Source organism: Galeopterus variegatus, unplaced genomic scaffold, assembly GCF_000696425.1.
Source record: "Galeopterus variegatus unplaced genomic scaffold, G_variegatus-3.0.2 Scaffold159, whole genome shotgun sequence".
In the NCBI taxonomy this organism is placed as follows: Eukaryota; Metazoa; Chordata; class Mammalia; order Dermoptera; family Cynocephalidae; genus Galeopterus; species Galeopterus variegatus.
This window is the reverse complement of record NW_007726270.1, coordinates 459903-481080: the sequence shown is the minus strand read 5'-3', so window position 1 is coordinate 481080 and position 21178 is coordinate 459903. Positions and strand designations below refer to the sequence as shown.

The window sequence follows — 21178 nt, the reverse complement described above, 5'->3', positions numbered from 1 at the left end:
AAAAAAAAAAAAAAAAAAAAAAAAAAAAAAAAAAAAAGAATTTTAAGCCCAGTAATGTCATTTTAAAGCTCAAGTTTTATTTTACTTATAGCTTCAACATCTACCAGGGATTTAGAAATAGTTGTAAAATATTATTTTCATATTTGGTCTTCACCTAACTGTATTATTTCTATTTCAAGCCTCTGAACAGACATTATTTCTACATTACTTTCTTTTTCCCCTTCCATCTCAGTCCAGCAGATAAGCACTGCTTTCAAAGTACAATCTGGGATCACACCGTACTATATTGTATGGTCTTGATTTTATGCTATTTTAATTGCTCGACCTTTTAAAAAAAATACCATCTCATTAATTTAGAGTGTTTTTTCTTATTTGCTGTAAAAATATTTCCTCCAATTATTTTATTCTATTCTATGTGTTCCTTTCAGCTTTTTCATCTTAGCTTTTCATTTTTAAATCCTTAATACTTAATCCTATATTCTAATTACTTATAAGCTTTTACCTTAATCTTTCTCTCATATTCATAGTTTTGATATTTTATCTGGTTTGGCCTATTTATTTTCATCTTAAATTACACATACTTTATCAATATTATAATTTAGAAATTCTTGATCTTTTAATGCATTTTTAATTTTTTGGCTAACTTATATTAAATTTTTCTTGCTTTTAATTTTCTAACCTCTTTTTTTTTTTTTCATTTTACTTTCCTCTGGAGCCCTCTACTGTTCCTTTACTCCTTGACTTAAATATTTTTCATCTGTTCTGTTTTTTCATAAATCTCCTATTTGATATGAATAATTTTAAATAGACACACATATATATTTCCAGAGATAAGGAAAGAGCAGCTCAAAGAAGCAAGCTGAGTGTCCTGAGGTTACACGCTCATCTAAGGAGGTGCCAGGCCTGCAATCCAGAGCTCCTGAAGGACCCAGGCTGGTGCCAGGACTCCATCCTCGATCCACTGCTTTTTCAATGTGTTCCGAAGGATGGCAACAGGTGACATGTTGGGGAAATAAGGTTTATGTTCAAATAAAATTTGGTAAATCAAAGTTAAATAGGTTTCTTTACGGAAAGGTATCTCTGATCCTTTAATGTACAATATGAAGTGTTTCCCAAACATATTTGACCAGGGCACGTTTGTTGCTTTTTTTTTTTTCATATAAAAAGTTCAAGGTACCAATGTTTTTTGGAACATACATTGAGAAATGATATATTATAAACTTTCTTTAGTAAAAAACATTTTTGGCTTAATCTTATTAAAGGTTACTTCTGTCAAAGGGACCAACTCACCTCACAGGTAAAGCTTTAGTAGTTTGCTCTGGCAACTCAGGTGGATTTACAAACATCAGCCTGAGGAGGAGTTGCAAATATCCGATATGTCTTGCCAATCGAGTACTGAGGACCCAGGCCCAATTCCAACTCTCTCCTTCCCTTCGTCCACCAAAGTAAATGACAACTGAAATTCAGTTTTAAAAAATTATCCAGAACAATCATTAGTCAAGCAGCTTTTTTTCTCCAGTCAAATATCATGTAACAACAGCTAAGCCTACATACTTTTTATGGTCCCATACTATTTCCTAACTCCTCCTGGAAGGATTCTTCAATTAACCTCCCCTAACATTCAGAAAGAATGTGGAAAATGGAAAACAAACTGACTAATCTATGACCTAAGAAACACAATCAGAAAGAAAATACCTTAAACAGAAACATATCCACAGTTCAGGTTCAAATCCAAATGACTGGATTTATCACTATTTGCAACTGTTGAAGTTGCCAGTTCCTCTAACAGTAAATCTATTTCCTTCCTTGCAACTGAACACACACACAAAACAGGGATATTTTATTTTACTTTGTTTTTAGATAAAATAAAAATTACAGTCATGGTCAAAATGCTCAAGAGCATGCCAGTGATGGGTGCGAAGTCTTCTTTTCAGAATAGATTTAAATATAAATCATTAATTAACATATAAAAGGGCAAGTATAATAAATTAGAGTCCTGCTTCAATATTAACAAATAGTACACTAGTTTTTAAAGCTACTCCAGCCAGGTTATGCACAATGTTCCTCCATGTCAATTTATAAAATAGCAAAAAGATCAATTTTCTTACCCAATTATGAAAATGACATATTGGTTTTAAGAGACAGATACAGATAGTGTTTTAAGTAAATCAATGAGTCTTGACATTTTCTCCATTTTTGAAAAAGAGAAAAATCAAAGACTTACTAAAGAATATATATAAGAGAGCCAAGAAGCTCAGTGACACTGCTATTCCAAGATTTGGGTCGACCGTAAAAGCAAATAATAAGCCAATCCCTCCACAAAGTAGCACGGTAAGAAATACTATAAGCCATGAAAACTGAAAAAGAGGTTCAATCTGTTGTCCTGCGAAAGTCTTCATTTCATCTGTAACAGAAATTAATATAAAAACCTTATTACTGTTTTGTTTAAGAAATACAACTTTTAAATCAATTTGCAATTTTCACATTTTCAATATAAACATTTATTGGGCACTGACTGAGTTTCTAAATAGAATACTGCTACTTAACTATTTTAACCAATGTTCTCTTTTGACAAAATCAACATCTCATTACCCAGAGGCACAGCTACCCGTCTCACCCACTTTCCTGCTTCACACTGATGATACATAAAATCCTTTTTCTGTCAAGATTTTGTTGATACTTACTTTTTGTGGCTTGTATTACATGAACAAGGTATTGTTTCCATATGCAAAAATAAAAATAATACTCTGTCATCAAACCACCTATCACCACCATTCCTCTCTGATCCCCCTCACTTTCTCCCTCCAATCACATTTGAGAATCACTGTTCTTAAAGATATGTGTTAACCCCAAATGAATCCCACACAAATCGTTCTTCCTACAAAACTTGGGGAAGTGTTTATAGGTAATACTGAAACCTGTCCTTGAAGAATGAATAAGATTTTGTCAAGCAAAAGATGTGTATGTTAGGTGGGAGGCAGGGGAGCAAGATGTCTAGGAAATTCCTAACAGAGGAAGCAACTCAGGAAAAGTGTCTGGTCTGTTCTCACAGAAGCACACGGTCTCCATGACTGCAGCATGGAACACACACCAGAAGCAGTGCTGCAGGTAGGGCTGTGCAAATCCACAAGGATGTGAAGGGTCTGGAAAACCTGCTACCAAGGGTTTTACTTGGTGTTATCACACAACTGGATCTGTTTTAGAAAGCGAACTCAAACGACCATGTGGAGGATCAATTCGAGGGGAGTAAAACCCTAACAAATTCATTTCAGAAAACTATATAACACACGTACCCATACATGAAACTCTTTTTCTTCATTTCAGAAAAAGCGCCAGAGAAAACCCTGTTATAGATACAGACTTTGTACAAACACGCTCTTTACCTTCTAGTTTCTTGAGTAAGAAAGATTTCCCACTTCCCCACTGCGCATATAACCCTACACAAATGGGTGGCTGCATGGTAGGCTCACTGAGAATATCTGCCAGGGCACTGCTGTATAAGTCATAACCAAGCATGTCACCATCTGTTTCAGTAGGAGACAAGTGTCCTGTAATCAGAAACAAACCATATCCTTACATTAAACAGTGTCATTACTCTTAAAAGGAACATCCATTCTCATTTACTATTAGAGAGAAAAACACTTTTTTAAAATGTTCAGACCTATGTAAAAAACAGGTTCAGAGATTCTTTCATAAAACTCAAGATACCTATTGATTTTAAGATGCATCATTTTTATGCACAACTAAGAAAGAAAAAATGCTGCCAAATTGTGACACAATGCTTTCTTATTCATCACTTATCAGACATTCCAGTTTCAGAGATGTTAAAATGTGGAACAATGTGCCTTTTAGAATCAGTAAAATATAATTAAAACACTAACTAGTACATAAGAATAAATTTGTATAATATCTCTGTAAAGAAAGTTACAAAATGTTACTTAAGAACACAATAGATAATCAAAGAAAAAGAAACTTCCTATGGTTCCAGGCAGTAAGGTTCAACGAATTAAAGACAGCAATTCTCCCCAATTAAATCTAGTACTTTAAGGCAATCCCAAACAAAACACATGAGAATTTTTTTTAAAAATTGAAAAGCAAAAAGAACATGTAAGAATAGCTAAGGAAAAAATTTTTAAGACTATCAAAGGGAGAAAAATAAAAATACTTTGAAACTACAATTAATAGAACATCGTAAAACTCAAACAGGATATTAGCATAAGTGGCATTTCAAATTAGTTAGGAAAGGATGAATTAGTAAGTAGTGTTGGTAGAGTTTAGCCACCCATTTTTTCAAAAATAAAATTAAAATGCTACACACCTCATAGCCTTAACAAAATTAAGTTTCTGAAACAATAAAAAATGAAATATAAAAAGTACAACAATAGGGCCGGCCCGGTGGCGCACTGGATAGTGCGCCGCTTGGGAAGCGCGGCAGCGCTCCCGCCCGAGGGTTCGGATCCCACATACAGACCGGCTCCCGCTCACTGGCTGAGCGAGGGGCGGGAGCAACGCTGAGGTTTGCAATCCCGTTGCCAGTCCCTGGTCCGGTACGGGGGCAAAAAAAAAAAAAAAAAAAAAAAAAAAAAAAAAAAAAAAAAGTACAACAATAAAAGTACGAGAAGAAAACATAGGAAAAACTTTAAAATCTTTGTTGCAAAGACCTTCCTTTCTCAATACAATACTATGGCCAACTTTTGGATGGAGAATTAAAAAACCATGATCGTAAAACAGAAAGTAAGCTGGGAGGAGGGGAATGCAACATACAGAATGGGCCCAGGATCAATATCTGCAATATATAAAGACACTCAAAATCAATTTTTAAAAAGTATTTGAAACTCGGGGCGAGCCCGTGACGCACTCGGGAGAGTGCGGCGCTGGGAGCGCAGCAGCGCTCCCACCGCGGGTTCGGATCCTATATAGGGATGACCGGTGCGCTCACAGCGCTCACTGGCAGAGCGCTGTGCAGCCTGTCTCAAAAAGGACAAAAAAAAAAAAAAAAAGTATTTGAAACTCAAGAAAAAAGTGGGCAAAGTATATAAAAGGGAAAATGATAAAAATACAAATACCCTATGAATATATCAAAAGATCTCAATCTCACTAATAATTTTAAAACACAAATTAAAATGAGATTTTTTTTTTAACTGATCTGATTAGCAAAGATCAAGAGGCTGGAAATATGTAGTGTTAGTGAGGTTGTGGGGAACTGTACTATCTTATACCACTAAAGGGAAAAGAAATTCTTTTTTTTTTTTTTTGGTAGCTGGCCAGTACAAGGGTGGAACCCTGGACCTTGGTGTTATGAGCCCTACACTTTAACCAACTGAGCTAATCTAATCAGCCAGCCCAAAGAAGAAATTCTTACAGCCATTTTGGAAAGTCTATCAAAACTACAGGCATCCACTGACTTTGCAATTCTACTTCCAGGACTTTATCCCAAGAAAATAATCCTAAAAATGACAGTCAACGGATACACATCCAAAGCTGTTCACTTCAGCTTTAATTGTTGACAGCAAAAAAAAAAAAAAAAATTTGAGAGAATGAGAGCTGAATGTACTATCAGAACCTACAATGAAAGATTATGCAATAACTAAAAATGATATAGTTCCTTACTAAACACTGTTATAACATTATATGACCCGATTTTTATGTTTTTAAAGCTATATACATAGTATAAGAAATCTTTGTGTATGTAAAGGAAAGTCTGGAGAGACATTCAAACAATTATAAGGTGCGAGGAAGGGAACAACGGGGAATTTGCATTTCCTCCTATACTCATGTCTTCATTCTTGAAATTGAACGAGTGTGCATTAAAAAAATATTTTAAAACACAAATACTCATAATGCATTAGAATCATACTTAAAAACAAGATGTGAGTAAGAAGCTAAACTGAAAGGTAGTAAGATTCTACTATCTCCTCTTGGTTCCTGGGACTAACATATTTTTTAAATCCTAGTAGAAAATCATTCCATATTTCAAAATACCACATTTGAGTCACTACATTCTCATGTGCATTCTTTTCAGTCAAAAATTATTTTAGTACATTATTCAAGGCTTTATGCTAAATGTTACAGAGGACACAAAGATAAGAAGAAACAGTTCCTGCCCTGAAGAACTTGGAATCTACAAGAGAGAAAATTATAAAACAAAGAGAATAAAAGGTCATATAGAGGAAGTATAAAAAAGGAAATACAAATGCAAGTGCTTTACGTATTCAAATGAGGCAAAAATTCTATTTGGTTAGGCAGATCATTTTAAGTCACTGAGATGGGGACAGCTGACACGAAATGAACCTTGAAGAAGAGATACAATTTTAACAAGAACATTCCTGGGGGTGGAGAGGGCATGGCCTGAGTGAGCAACGCACAAAGGCCATGAACTGCAAATGCTCAGGCGACGTGCAGAGAGTAGCATTTTGATAAAAGCACAAAGTAAACCTGGGGGAAAAGACTTTTAGAAATGTAGGCCAGAGTTTTAGAGGTCGTAAAAGCTGGTTATGACTGTGTACTTAATTTAGAATGTTACAGTACAATGCAAAAGGTTTTTAGACAGGGAGGACTATTTGTCCACAGTAAAATAATGTTTTCAACTTTTAGATTCTCCACTTAAGTGACCAACGCAAAAGTGCCATTGGCCTCTTTTATTTTTCATATTTCTTTAATAGAACTTTCATTATTTAAAAGCTCGGTCAGGAACAAAACCCAATACTTACTGGCTCCAAATATTTGAGTTAAAATACTTTTCTGATGGCTACAGTCAATGTTGTAAGGAGTCTCGCCTGCTTTGTTGGGCCTGTAAAGTAATCTCCCATCTTTGGGATTTCTTAAAAGAAGTTCTGCCAGTTTCCGACTCCTTCCACGAATAGCAATATGCAAGGGAGTATCTCCTTTCTGTAAAACAATAGCAGGAAGCTTGAACTTTCATATTTTCATATATAGTATACACAGAGTAACAACTTTCACATACTGATTCCGTGTTTTTGGTTTAACTGACTCATAAATAATAGAAAGATAAACATCAATCTATTATGAATTAGGAAAGCCCAAACAATGTCATACATTCAGGGGGAAAAATTTACAGTATTTCTTATTTCATACATAAATCAATTCATTTATTTTCTGAGGGAAAATCAATTTGAAATAGAGAAAGAAATAAGCCTGTTTAAAATGAAAAACTAAACCAGGAATCAATACGTAATACTTCTATATGAAGTGTCAATTTAGAGTTAGATTTATTATGATAAATATGAAAATTTCTCTAAAAGGACTATGTCAAGGAAACATGACAACATTTTATCTCCTGTTGGTGAATATTAATGCCAGTCTCCTTTCAGAGTCCACCTTCTCCGGCCCCTTTGGATTCTTTCTTCTGGCTTATCTGCAACAAGAACTCCCTCGATGATGGCCTCCTTGTGTGGTGGTCAGTGGCAGCCCCCCATAACTGATATGAGCAGTAGAAGGAAAATCTGAAGCACTTTGTTAATAGCATACTGAGCCCACCCACTCCTTGGCATGCTCCTGGAACAGCACTGAAATCCCACACAGACATTCCCAGCAAGTAATCTCTCCCTGCCCAAAATAAAATCAGATTCCCAGTAAGTCCACCAGATATACAGGTCAGTCTATCCACAGCCTTCCAAAAAGTGTTCTCTCTGCACAATGTTTTACCTTATCTACAGCAGACACTTTAGCTCCTTTATCTAACAGCAGCTCTACTACTTCGATATTTCTCATCTTGGTAGCCTTTATAAGCGGTGTTTCACCATCCTGTGGGCACAGATAAGGAAGTTTGCCAGATTAATTACTGCAATCCTAAGTGTTAAAGTCATACAAATGCACAATTAAGAAATAGCAGACTCCAGTAACAGTCTTGGAAAATGTTCTCAAGAACACATGGTTTAAAAACTAACAAAAAAAGTGCTTCTCCTCTCATAACCACTCACTTGCATCAAACAACTTTGGATCTCTTAGCCAGATATGGGATGTGCCCCACCTGCTCCTAAGCCGCACCTCACCTCTCTGCTCCTGTCATTCCCCAGGGGCTACTTCCCCATCTCACCATCTCCTCACAGACCAACCCACAGTCCAACCTGTTAACAGCCAGGCAAGCCAGTGTTTAGAGTTTTTCAGAAATTTATACCAACATTACTTCAGTTCTCTGTGAACCTAAGGACCTGGGTACAACAGGGAAAACCATCTGATAGAAGCAGTATGCCTTTGGAAAGCCACAGATGAGCTCATGATTGCTCACTAAATCAAACGAAGGAAAACAAGAAGAGACCACAATTCAGCACTGAGTTAGGAACGACAGAAGTCAAAGATCATCTAAGTGGCTGATACAGGGGTCCAAAAAAAAAAAAAAGAAAAGATGATCAAGGAGTCACCTGCAAACAAGAAAGTATTTCAGGAAATTTCCTGCCCTAGGGTACTGGAAGTACCAACAGTAACTTAGAAATATGCTGGTCCAGATCTCTAGCAGATGAAATAGGATTGTCCTTGGGTGACACCATAATTTTGCTTTATTCATTAAGAATTCCTGCTGTTTCAATCCAGAGTTCCAAATATATTTTCCACATGGAAAACTATTACATATAAAGCTAAATACGTCACTAAAGACTTCTATAATTTCATATTTTTCACACAATTTGAATAAAATAGGCTAAAGTGGCTTGTTTGGAGAACGAATAACTACTCACAGTGGTGTTATACAAAAGGAAATGTGCTTTGCATTCCAAACAACAGGAACATAAAAGAATTTGGGGAAAATGCTCTGTCCACAATTTATGAATAGCTGATATTGTACTTTCTGAAAAGTATTTAGTTGAAGTAACAAATTATACACTGTATTTTGCTATGAATACATAATTCCTGAAAAGATACAAAGTTACTCCTCAATATAGAATATTACTAGTAAAATCAGTATAACTCTAACATCAAATAAAGATAAAAAATAAGTCGTACTAATATTCAGCACTAAGTATTGCTAACAATAGAAAGGTCGTTTGTACCTTCGTGCATATTTCGGTATCAGGATTGCACTGTAAGATATCTCTCACCATTGTCGCATTTCCTTTCTCAACAGCCCAATACAAAGCAGTTTTATTGTCCTACATAATTAAAAACACAAACCAACAATCACTTCATATAAGATGCACTATTAAAACCTGTTATTTGTAAATGTAAAACATCTTTAACATTTCTGCCAGAGAGCATTTCAACAGGCCGTATGGTGGGAAATAATATTAATGCCTATGCTATCTTGGATTTACTTTTGATAAATTCATCATGAAAAAGAAGGCTAGGAAAACTTAATATTACTTGACTTAAAAAGTAGCAATCCCACATAGTTAATAAAGTAAACTACACTTATGTAATGCAATCAGATTTCAAGAACATGCACAGGGTCACAAGTCATAAATACCTGCAGCTCTGTAACCTTGGACAAGTCACTTAAATATTCTGACCCTCAGATTCATCTGTAATATGGTATAAGTAGACCTGCCCAGATTTTCAAAAGATAATGCAGGAGAATGTACTTCACAAATGTAAAGCATTGTTTTTTATCAGTTTTAGCCTTTTTAATCCCCACCCACCCTGCACCCCTATACTGTCTTGATCAGATCCTTTAAAATCCTATCTAGCTTAAAAGCCAAAAATCAATTCATAAACCTTGAGAGTAGATCTATACTGTCTTGATCAGATCCTTTAAAATCCTATCTAGCTTAAAAACCAAAAATCAATACATAAAACTTGAGAGTAGAGTGAGAGAACAAAAATAGGAAACAGGATTGACAGACACAAAGTAATTAGGTAAAAGTCTAAATAGGTGATCTAGAAACTATCTCTTAGTGAAAATATGATTTTAACCCAAAAGATAATGAATGACTTCTGCTGCTGCCACACTAAGTTTCCTATACCAAAATTTCCCCAGTGGAGTTCCCTTCCTAAAAAATGTATACTAGCTGCCCAACTTTCTTAGCATGGCACTCAAACTACTCTGGTGCTACCCCCCTGTCCATTTCCATCTCTATCTCCCACCCCACCATCCCCAGCAGCCATTGCCAAACTGACTTATTTGCTAGCTATGGAATACAGACTCTCCCTTTCCCATTTTCTCCAATTCTCTTATCTTATTATCACTGCCCTTGCCTGAAACACCTAGTGTTCCTTTTCCCTGCCTATCTAAACCCATAATCAAATTAGCTCAAACTCTAAGTTCTTTCAAAAGCCCTCTTCCTTAAGGCCCTCTCTTCCCACTTCAAGACTCTTATATTTGAACCTTTTGCTAGGCAATCAATCATATACCACCTTGTGGCTTCACTTTTTATGTTTATATAAAAGCATTAAAAAAAAATAAGCAAACAAACTAAAACCTTCCACATTAAAATACATGTTTTTAACAAGGGTCCATGTTAATTTTCCCACAGCATTTGTCATAATATTTATTAGTTTCATTCAAAAATGGATTTGGATAAAAGAGATTTTTGGTGAAACACAAGGAAAAACTGAGCAGAAATGTAGGCTGTCCAACAACAAAACTGACTACCAGGGCTGGCCGGTTAGCTCCATTGGTCAGAGCGTAGTTCTGGTAACACCAAGGTCCAGGGTTTGATCCCTGTATCACTGCCAGCTGCCAAAAACGGGTAGAGGGGCCTACCAAGAACATTTTAAACCCTTTTTAAAGCCTAAAGCTCTTGAAGTATTAGATAAATTCACAACTCTGGGCAAGGCTTTTATCTAAAATTAATAACTTTAAATAGCTCCTTGAGCTATGACCGCCTTAAGCAAAGTCCACAGGCACTACCAAGTGGTCCTAGGAAAGGAGACGAAGGAGTAAAGGAGACAAAAATAAAACAAGAATGGAAGAACAGCATACGGATGAAGAAGACAAAACACTAAAGGTAAGTAAGTACCATATACACAAAGTGCCACCGACTGTCACAGAATCACAAACTACTCGTTTCAGGACTGAAAATATTTATATGTTAATAAGGGAGGTATATTCTAAAAACATGAACTTCTCTTTGGTTTATTTATATCAAAATTTAACTTGACATTAATAGAAAAATTATATAATAATGGTAGTGAAATAATAATAATATATATCCATTAAACATATTAGGGTTTACAAGTTTATCTCCATAGGAAAGTTGGAAGAATAACTTATGATTAGTCAACATATTCAACCAATCACACCCAAAGATTAAAAAAACTGCACAGTAGTCACACATACCTGTCCTCTAATGTCTATATCAGCATATTTTTGGAGAAGAGCTCGAACAATTTCAACATGACCACCTCTGACAGCACCAATCAACACAGTATCCCCACTCTAAAAGAAAAAAAACAAAATCAGTGCGTTCAAGAAAAGGAAAGAAAGGTGACATGGCTGCACCCTATTGAAACAGGACCAGTGACACACAATGAAGACAGAGTGAGGCAAGAGCAATATCACGCATTGTCATGGAACCTAAAGAGGCAACATTCATCTAAGCACAAGAGGAAGCATTGAATGGCCTTAAACGAAGTAGTACAAGTGACAATTATTCTTTTATAGACCACCCTGAGAACAGAGGAGAGGATAAATTAGAGACAACAAAAGAACCCAGTTTCAATACTATCACTGTAACAATGGGAGATGGTGGCTCGGGCTAGGGACATGATAGTGGAGATGAAAAGAAGCAGACAGATAAAGGACATGTTTTGGAGCAGAGTCAACAGAACCTGCTGAAGAGCTGGATGGGTAGGTGAGAAAAAGAGAAATCATGGCTGATGTACAGAATTTGGTGCTTTAACAACAGGGTGGATGGTGGCACCATTTGCTGAGATGGATAAGACTGAGGGAAAAGCAGGTTTTGGGTAAGAAAAAAAAAGACATCTGTTTTGTCATAAGTTTAAGAAGTCAATTAGACATTCAAGTGGAGAGTTCAGGTATTGTTGGATAAATAACTGTGGAACTCAGAGAAGTCGGCGCAAGTGAAAAATTTCAAAATGTTAAGTGTAGGGCCGGCCCAGTGGCGCACTCGGTAGAGTGCGGCACTCCCACCGAGGGTTCAGATCCCATATAGAGATCGGTCCGCTCACTGGTTGAGCGCGGTGTGGGCGCGACACCAAGGGTTGCGATCCCGTTGCCGGTCGCGGTACGGGCACGACACCAAGGGTTGCAATCCCGTTACCGGTCACGAAAAAAGACAAAAAGGAAAAAAAAAAAATGTTAAGTGTAAAGGCACTACTTAAAGCCCTGGGGCAATGAATAACACCAGCCATGAACAACATCTGCAGTGATGCACATCGAGTGCACTTACGGCAGAACAGTACATGTGATGTTTTCAATAACAAAATTATTTGACAAAAACAAAAAAGAATACGCTGCAAAAAGACTCAATAGTTTTAACTTATTAGTTTCAAGGTAGATGTTTATGTCATGCATGAAGAATCTTGAAAGGTGGTTAAGAAGAAGCTAAGACAAAAATCACAACTAGATAGGAAAAATGAGTTGTACTGGTCAACAGTAAGGCTAGGCTATTATCATCTATAATTAACAATAATTCATTGTATCTTTTCAAATGGCTAGAAGAGAGAAACTCAAATTCTCTCATCACAAAGAAATGATACATTTTTGTGATGATGAATATGCTAATCACCCTGATTTGATCATCACATATTGAATACATGTATTGAAACATAACTCTGTGCCCCATAAATATGTACAATCAATATGTGTGAGTTAAAAAATAAATTTAAGAGAAAAAAAAAGAAAAAAATCTTCCACACACTTCACCACTAGAAGACAAATTTGAAATAGGTGACCTACCCTGTCAGGTATGTTCACATATGTTCCTGCATCGAGCAAATCCTGAACAATCTCCGTATGTCCCTCCTTTGATGCAATCATCAGAGCTGTATTTCCATCCTTATCTGTTAAGTTTACATTGGGATTCCTCTTCAAAATTTCTTTTACTGACTGTGTGTAGCCTCCTTTTACTGCCACAATAAGTGCAGTCATTGAATTCTAAAAAAGAAAAAAAACAAGCCAAAGAAATTAGAATATTCTAGAAAACCTATGATTTATGCCATAATCATAAAACTGATGCTTTAAAATAAATGGCCTATTATTAACAGTTATTTCTAACAATAAAATGCTAATATTAATAACTAGATACATACAAAAATGGCCAAAGGCATATTTTCAGTTTTTGAAGATACACTAATTCTCTTGAGTCATTAGAGTTGTTATGAGGTTCAGTTCTTTAAATGACAATCTGAAATTGGATTCATTTACAACAAACAAACCCTCTCACTGATGTAATGAAATAAAATAGATGACAAGATGACTCAAAAGTAAACACATTCTAAACTAAATAATCCAATGTAAGGTGAATCAAACAAAGAATTATAATAAAACCTATAGGAAAAACTGAAGTAAAACAATTAATAGCTATAGGATATTTCGAGAAAAGTGTTATATATGCTTTGTCTTTCACAGTGATCTAGAAACTACATTTTCAAAAACTGTCTTACTTTAAGTTGTTCCTTTAAAAACTATACACCAGTATAACAATTAATCACCTAACAGAAGAATAAGGCTCATTGCCAAAAGAAGTATTAAAATTACTTCTCGAGATTTTACTCTACTTTGAGATGTCATACAATTTCCTTACAGAAATATTTCAGTTATTGGATCAGCCCCAAATTCTAAGCCGTCATTCTCTCACATATTAAAATAACATAGCCTTTCCAAATTCAAGCTACTCATCCACTTGATCAACTGTCTAGAAAGGAGGCAGGTGGAAGAATGACCAGTCACACTGTCTCCACACAGCACATAAATAGTACATCCTCCTTCAAAGTCAGCAATTAGTAGCTTCAGCCAGAAAACAGGACGAACTGGTTAGTTTCATGCCAAGAAGTCAAGTATGATGTAAAGAGTTTACTCATGTTTCACTACATCTAGAGATTTTGTAGTATCTCTTTTTCAGAATCTTTCATGTTCCATCTCACATAATACAATAATTCTGTAATTTTAACTGTTTACTGTGTATAAATGTTGTTTCCTTTAATTATATTCTTATAAGCTAAAGGGAAAAGCAATTTGTTTGGCTTCTCCAGTTTCCCCAGCACACTTGGCACAGGCTGAGCACACAGCAGGTGCTCAATAAGGAATTAATAATTGCTAGTGGGTAAGATGTATTTAACCAATTTTTAAGCTTTCTAGGTTTTGACAACTGATTTCTGGTTTTTTATATCTGTTTACTGAACAGGGAAATAAGACATGGCAAAAATATCCCAAAAATGACAATATTACTTTAAATGTTTAGAGGAAAGTTATTTTAATAGAGCTTAACTTTTTTCCACAGTTAATATTAAAAACTATTTGATCTGAAGAGTTCTCAAACAATTTATACAAAGTGTAGGAAAAACAAACTCAGTTTTACCTGCTATATCTCACAACACAACATATTTCTGTGACCAGATATGTGGGGTTTTCCCCACACACGAAGCAAGCAATCAGTTCTGCAGTGGACCCCAGCTGGATGTCCTCTAACTCAATTCTGACACTATCTACCTGGAAATAGTATCAGATCCCACAGGTTAAAGGCTCAGTCTCCAAGACTGCCCCCTACTTCTGATGCCAATTGCAAGCCCCAGGTTGTTGCTTTTTTTTACCTGCACTTCTGACCAACTGGCTATAAATTGGGGTTCCCATGACTCCCTTCTTGAGTTTGATTAATATGGTAGAGTGGCTCACAGAACTCAGGGAAACACTGACTTCCATTTACCAGTTCATTGTAAAGGATATTTTAAAGGACACAAATGAACAGCCAGATGAGGAGATACATAGGGCAAGGTCTGGAAGGGTCCCAAGCACAAGAGTTTCTGTCCCCATGGAGCTGGAGTGCATAAACTCTCCCGGCACATGGAGGTGTTCTTGCTCATCTCTCAGGAAGCCCCCTGAACTCAGTCCTTCTGGGTTTTCATGGAGGCTTTAGTACATGGCATGACTGATGAAATCATCAGCCATTGGGTGAGCAACACAACCTTCAGCCCCTCTCCCCTCCTCAGAGGTGGGGGGATGAAGCTGTGAGGTCCAACTCTGTGAGGACAAGGGTGGTCCCCCTGGCAACCAACCCCCCCACCCAATGGTTATATAGGGACTTCCCAAAAATCACCTCATTAACACAAGCTCAGGTGTGGCTGAAAGGGGTTTGTTATAAATACCATAAGACTGTCTTTTAACTTTATGGCTCTGGAGTTGTTCTGGCTGTTTCAGTAACTAAAGGCAAAAGGCCAAATATTTTAACAAAAGATACTCTTCTTGCTCTAGTCACTTAGAAAATTACAAGGGTTACAGAAGCAGTCAGCCAGGAACCATGGAGAAAAACCAAAAAATACATATCATAATATCACACTAAAATTTCTGAAAGTTATTCTTTATAGTTTTAGCCTTCCAAAATTTATGTGCATTAGCCCTTAAAAGCATATATTTATAGTACGTAATATTTATAATATAGCATACTGAGGATAATAAAAAGCAAATTCTTGTTTTCCTCAGTTAATATCATTTAAGAACTGAAGAGAAATTTTTCCAGGCACATACTAAGGAAAAATATTCTCTCTCTTAAAACATAAAACATATCTCTATTACCAGGGGTTAAAACGTAAAAGATACTTACAGCTCCTTCTTGATCAACATCAGCTCCCATGGCCAATAAATGTTTTACACATTCCAAATGACCCTTTCGTGCGGCCCAAACCAAAGGGGTAGTTCCATACTATTAAAACAAACAATAAATTTAAAATTATTATCAGAGAAACTACCTTTAAACATGAATTTTGATAAAAATCATAGAGTATTCTTAAATAATATACTAGCCATAATTTTAATCCTAGATAAATCCTATTTTCCCCATTTTATTTCTCCTAAATACATGATTAACCACTGCATAATTTGTCTTTTAATCAACTTTATTTAACTTTTATAATTGGTGACAATTTTTCCATCATAAAGTTATACAGCCCCAAGTTTTCAACAAGCTTTCATTGCTTCCCTTATCTTCTGAAAGAGGATGTCAAGTCCAACACTCTGACGTAGGCAAAAATATTAACGGCCAAGTGCCAAACACAGTTCTAACTACTGTACATGGATTAACACATGCACTCCTCATCATAAGAAGTACAATTCACAACATCACATTTTTCACAGATGAGGAAACTGAGGGCAAGAGGTTAACAGGCTAAAGTCCCAAAGCTATGAAGAAGTAGAATAAGACCCATGAACCCAACAAGCCTGCCTTCAGAGTCTCTTAACCTCCACCCCAAATGAGCCTTTAAACTTGAAGTTTCAGCCTAGAAACGGCACTCAAAAGCTCCTTTCCTGGAATGTGATTCAGTACAAATCATGCAGAAAGGCAATGCCGTGCCTCTGGGGAGTCTGGCAATCAACAGACACATGAGGGCCGAGCCCGTGGCGCACTCGGGAGAGTGCGGTGCTGGGAGTGCAGCAGCGCTCCCGCCGCGGGTTCGGATCCTATATAGGGATGGCCGGTGCGCTCACTGGCTGAGCATGGTGCGGCCGGTCTCAAAAAAGACAAAAAAAAAAAAACAGACACATGAATAGGCACAGCAACCTTTAAGTACATGGGAGCCTGCAGATGGAAATTAACATTTAATGAGCATCTATCTCTTACAGCCCTGTCCAACAGAACTGTGTTGATGGAAATTCTCTATAATTCTATGCTGACCAACACAGTAACCACTAGTCACATGTGACTATTAAGTGCTTGAAATGTGACGAGTGTGACTAAGGAGATGAAGTTTTTATTTTATTTAATTTTAATTAATTAAAGTCTAAATAGCCATATGTGGCTAGTGGCTACTGCACTGGACAGCACAGCTCCATAAATTATGTCAGACACCCAGCAACCACACTGAGGAAAGTTGTAGCCCTGGGGGCTCTTCCTGATGGATGGGACCTTGTGACAGCCAGAATCACAAGGCAGCCAATACCGCACATGGGAGAAGGAACCTAAAAAAAGGAGGAAGGTAAGGAAAGGAAGGCAGCTGTCATGGCCACTGCCTCAAAGCAGGCTCAGAGAGACAGAAAAAGGAATACACGAGGAACTTCCCAACTTCACTTGGGCATCCATAGTTATCTTCCAGAAGTAAATTCTTTTCTAGTGTCCTCCTTTGTAACATTTTTCTCTCATTGAAATGCCTTCCCTAACTCTACAAATCAGGATTTTAGACATCTTCAAAGATAACACACATAGACACTCACCCTTCATAAAGTCTTCTTTAAATATACTAATTATAATGGATCTCTCATCCTTTGACACTGCCTTAGACTGACTGTCCCCCCAAAACTTGACCCCCACTGTGACAGTGTTAAGAGGGTGGGAGATCCTATTATGGTAATTGAAAGGTGGGGCCTTGAAGAGGTGATTAGACTGTTGGACCATGCCGTAGTGAAGAGATTAAAAATAGTGGTCAGAAGTGTGGTTTGGGGCCGGCCCGGTGGCGCACTGCTACAGTGTGCCGCTTGGGAGCATGGCGGCGCTCCCGCCGAGGGTTCGGATCCCACATACAGACCGGTTCCCGCTCACTGGCTGAGCGAGGTGCGGGCGCGACACCGAGGGTTGCGATCCCGTTGCCGGTCCCGGTCCGGTACGGGCGCGACACTGAGGGTTGCGATCCGTTGCCGGACACGAAAAAAGACAAAAAGGAAAAAAAAAAAAAGAAGTGTGGTTTGGTGAGCTTTAAAAGGTGAGCAAATGAGAAGGTTGCTCTCTCCACTCCACCATTTTCACAACGTGAGAACTCTGTGTCAAGAAGGCCCTCACCATAAGAGTTGCCTGGACTTTGGATTTCCCACCCTCTGAAACTATAAGTAATAAATTTTGTTTTCTTTATAAATCACCCAGATCCAGGTATTTTGTTATAAGCAACAGAAATGGACTAATACAAACATCTACTACATTTGATTTTTACCCCTGACAGAACTGAACTGCACAAGATTATACGTTATAATTCTACTCTTTCCCCTATCCCATCACACTGGCCAGCTAGTCCTCACCCCATACTAAGCAGATAATCTCACTTTCATTGTTACAAAGAATTCTTGACATCCAACAAGACCTTTCTCACTTTGCTTCCTGTCTACTTCAAAACGCCTCTGCAATCAGCATGCAGGATCTCCTCAGTTAAGTCTCTCCTCTTTTTCTCAAATTCTGGCTTCTTTACCTTCCTCTGTCTAATCACTTTGTGTGCTCTTGACCTTATCTTCCTCTGCTTCACCTAGAACCTTACTCAATAATCTCCTCCTACCTCATCGGTCTTTTCTTTGTATTCCCTCTTCCTGTTAGGTCTCAGATTTAGGTCCTTCCGATATTGGTCTCTCCTTCACTAACAAACGTTTCCAACAAACCACCATCTCAAGATACTCTCCACTGTCCTTTCTTTAAAACTTTTCAAAATAATTTATAATGGTTACTTCCAAGTCCTTACCAAAAGCCCCTTAAAAACTAGTTTCTGCTATAAACATTACCAAACCCTACCCCCGAGGTCACCCATAGTCTCTTACACCCGAGACTGCAGTACCTTCACTCAATTCCATTTTTCTTCCTGAAAAATGTAATTTGAGCTATTGGCTGTCCCTTCCAAATGGAACTTTCAATTCACTCATCACCTCTGACATGTCACCAGCCAGACTCTCACCTCCAGAGACACGCCTGGTAAGCTGCCCTTTGCTCACCGCTCCATCACTGCTGGCCCCAGTTCTCAGATCCACGCTCACACAATTCAGGAACCACCTCTATGCAAGCACTTCAGCAGCAGCCCAAATCTCTGCATCCACTCTCTAGGGGAACGCCTTTAATCACAGGCATTCCATCACTTCAACGTCAACACATCTAAAACTGACTTCATCTCTCTTCTCTAAAAATTAGTTCCCATTGAAACCTCCCTATTTCTGTCAGCAAAAAACGTATTCTCTTGGTCTTCAATCCATCTCACAGTGCACTATTAAAAGTTCATTTTTCTAAAATACTGCTTTGTGTCAATCTACTCCATAAATACCCACAGATTTTCAGTGCCTACAGGGCAGGTGTCCAGGCTCCCCAGTCAGGTGCTCAAGGCCCACCTGAAGGTGGCTCCCTCCTCTCAGCTCCACCCCTCCCCACCAGGCCCAGCTTTCCCCACGTTAGTCCTCCCCACACCACCTCAACACGCATGCCATGGAAGTCACTCTCTGCCGCTTTCTGCTCTCATTTCCCCTGTGCCTGATACAGTCTCCTCTCCTCCTCTTCAGTGATAAAAGTTCTACCTTTCTTCAAGGTCTAGAGCAAGTCTTAGCTCTTCTATTAAATCTCTACTAAATGCTCAGCCATCAGTGAATTCTCCCATTTTCAAACTCCCAAATCACTTGACCCCTTAGCCTTTGCATTTTATATGTCCTAATACCTCCCTGCTTCTCTGAACGGAGACCATTTCTTCCTGTCTTTCTATCTTCTATGTTAAAGTACAAGTATAGGGCACGGAACATAGTAGGCACTAAACATTTCTCAAAATGCTAAAGAATGACAGATAAGGTAGTGTTACTGATAGAGTTTGGATGTGCTGTCCCCACCCAAACTTATGTGGAAATCTGATCCCCAATGTGGCAGCGTTGGGAGCTGTTTGAGTCATGGGGGTGGATCCCTCATGAATGGATTAATGCTCTCCCTGGGGGCAGGGGCCTGAGTGAGATCTCCCTCTATTAGTTCCCACGAGCACGAGTTGTCGAAAAGATCCTAGCATCTCCCCTCTTGCTCTCTTGCTTCCTCTCACCATGTGATCTGCTTGTACCCGCTCGCTGCCTGCCACTTTCCACCATGAGTAGAAGCAGCCTGAGGCCCGTGCCAGATGCAGCTGTCCCAGAATCATAAGCCAAATAAACCTCTCTTCTTTATAAATTACCCAGCCTCAGGTATTCTTTTATAGCAACACAAAAAAACAGACTAATACAGATACCTAGAGGGCCTTGGATGCCAAAATGAAAAAAATGAAGGTTTCTTCATGATATTAAATTGTCAAATCAGAACATCAACAGACTGAACTGTACACATTTTAGACACACCTCAAACCTTAGAGAAGTCTATCTGAATTAGCCAACAGCACAAGCAATATTCTTAAATACCATATTATAAATATTTGCAACAGCCTCCTTTACACTCCCCATTAAAATTTTTACATAATGCTTTAAAATTAAGGCACATGAATAAAGTACAAAAAAACACACTAATCTTAAGTATGCTACTCGATCTTTTACATATGTATACACCTGTGTAACTCACACCCACATCAAGATATAGATGATTTCCAGCACCCCCAATAAAGTTAAGCAATACTGTTTTAAAGAAATGTATGCTCAGAATCTATTCCAATTACAAAAAAAAAAAAAAAATCTTTAAGTAGTAGTTGTTTTCCTATATTTAGCTACATTATTAATTTGAAAAGAATATGATTACCCCAACAAGGTACCTAATTCTAAGACAGCTAATGGAAATAATGGAGATACAAAATGAAAAATGAAAAAAAGGAGTATTCCTTATCTTCATGAAACTTGTGCTCTAGCGGTAAGAGAGAGGTAGAAGTCGATCATTACAAGGCATAGGTTACGGGCACTAGTGGAAGGTACACAGAGAGCACCTACAGTGCAGAGCAAGGAGACTTAACAAGGAAAGCAACATTTCAAATGAGCCCTGACAAATAAATCGGAGTTCACCAGGCAGAGGAGGCAATAACATTCATAACAGAGGAGACAGAACAAAGAGACAGGTTGACAGACTGTTAGACAATCTGCTGTATGTGAAAAGGCACAGCAAGAAGCGAGCCCGGGAAGGTAGGCTGAAGCCAAATTGAGAAGCCCAGGCTTATTCTGAACACGGCAAGCCATCAAAGCTCTCCAGAAAGGAAGAATAAGATAATCCAATAGGTACTCAGTGTTTGAGGTGTTAAGGATAACAAAAAAAAAAGACTAGAACATTCTGGAGAGCTTTCTGGAGGTGATGGGAAATGAGCTGAGCCTGGAGGATGAATGGTTGGTTGTGAGGCAGAAGGGAGGAAAGGGCAGGGCACACTGCGAAACAGCATGTGGACTTGGGAGCCCACAGTCATCTGGAAGGCTGCAGGCAAGGCAGTATGG

General features: G+C 37.8%; 1 protein-coding gene across 5 annotated transcripts in view; it reads right to left on the bottom strand.

The window, feature by feature from the left end:
- The window catches only part of KIDINS220 (kinase D-interacting substrate, 220kDa), a 104500-nt gene that overhangs the window by 61213 nt on the left and 22109 nt on the right, over positions 1-21178 (bottom strand). For all 5 annotated transcript variants that reach the window (XM_008593527.1, XM_008593512.1, XM_008593537.1 and 2 more), the window contains exons 7-15: positions 15672-15770; positions 12812-13009; positions 11231-11329; positions 9006-9104; positions 7666-7764; positions 6711-6888; positions 3384-3548; positions 2225-2404; positions 1291-1456 (exon numbers count right to left, since the gene is read on the bottom strand). In XM_008593527.1, the coding sequence (XP_008591749.1) occupies positions 1291-1456; positions 2225-2404; positions 3384-3548; positions 6711-6888; positions 7666-7764; positions 9006-9104; positions 11231-11329; positions 12812-13009; positions 15672-15770 (1283 nt within the window). The remainder of the gene's footprint in view (positions 1-1290; positions 1457-2224; positions 2405-3383; positions 3549-6710; positions 6889-7665; positions 7765-9005; positions 9105-11230; positions 11330-12811; positions 13010-15671; positions 15771-21178) is intronic.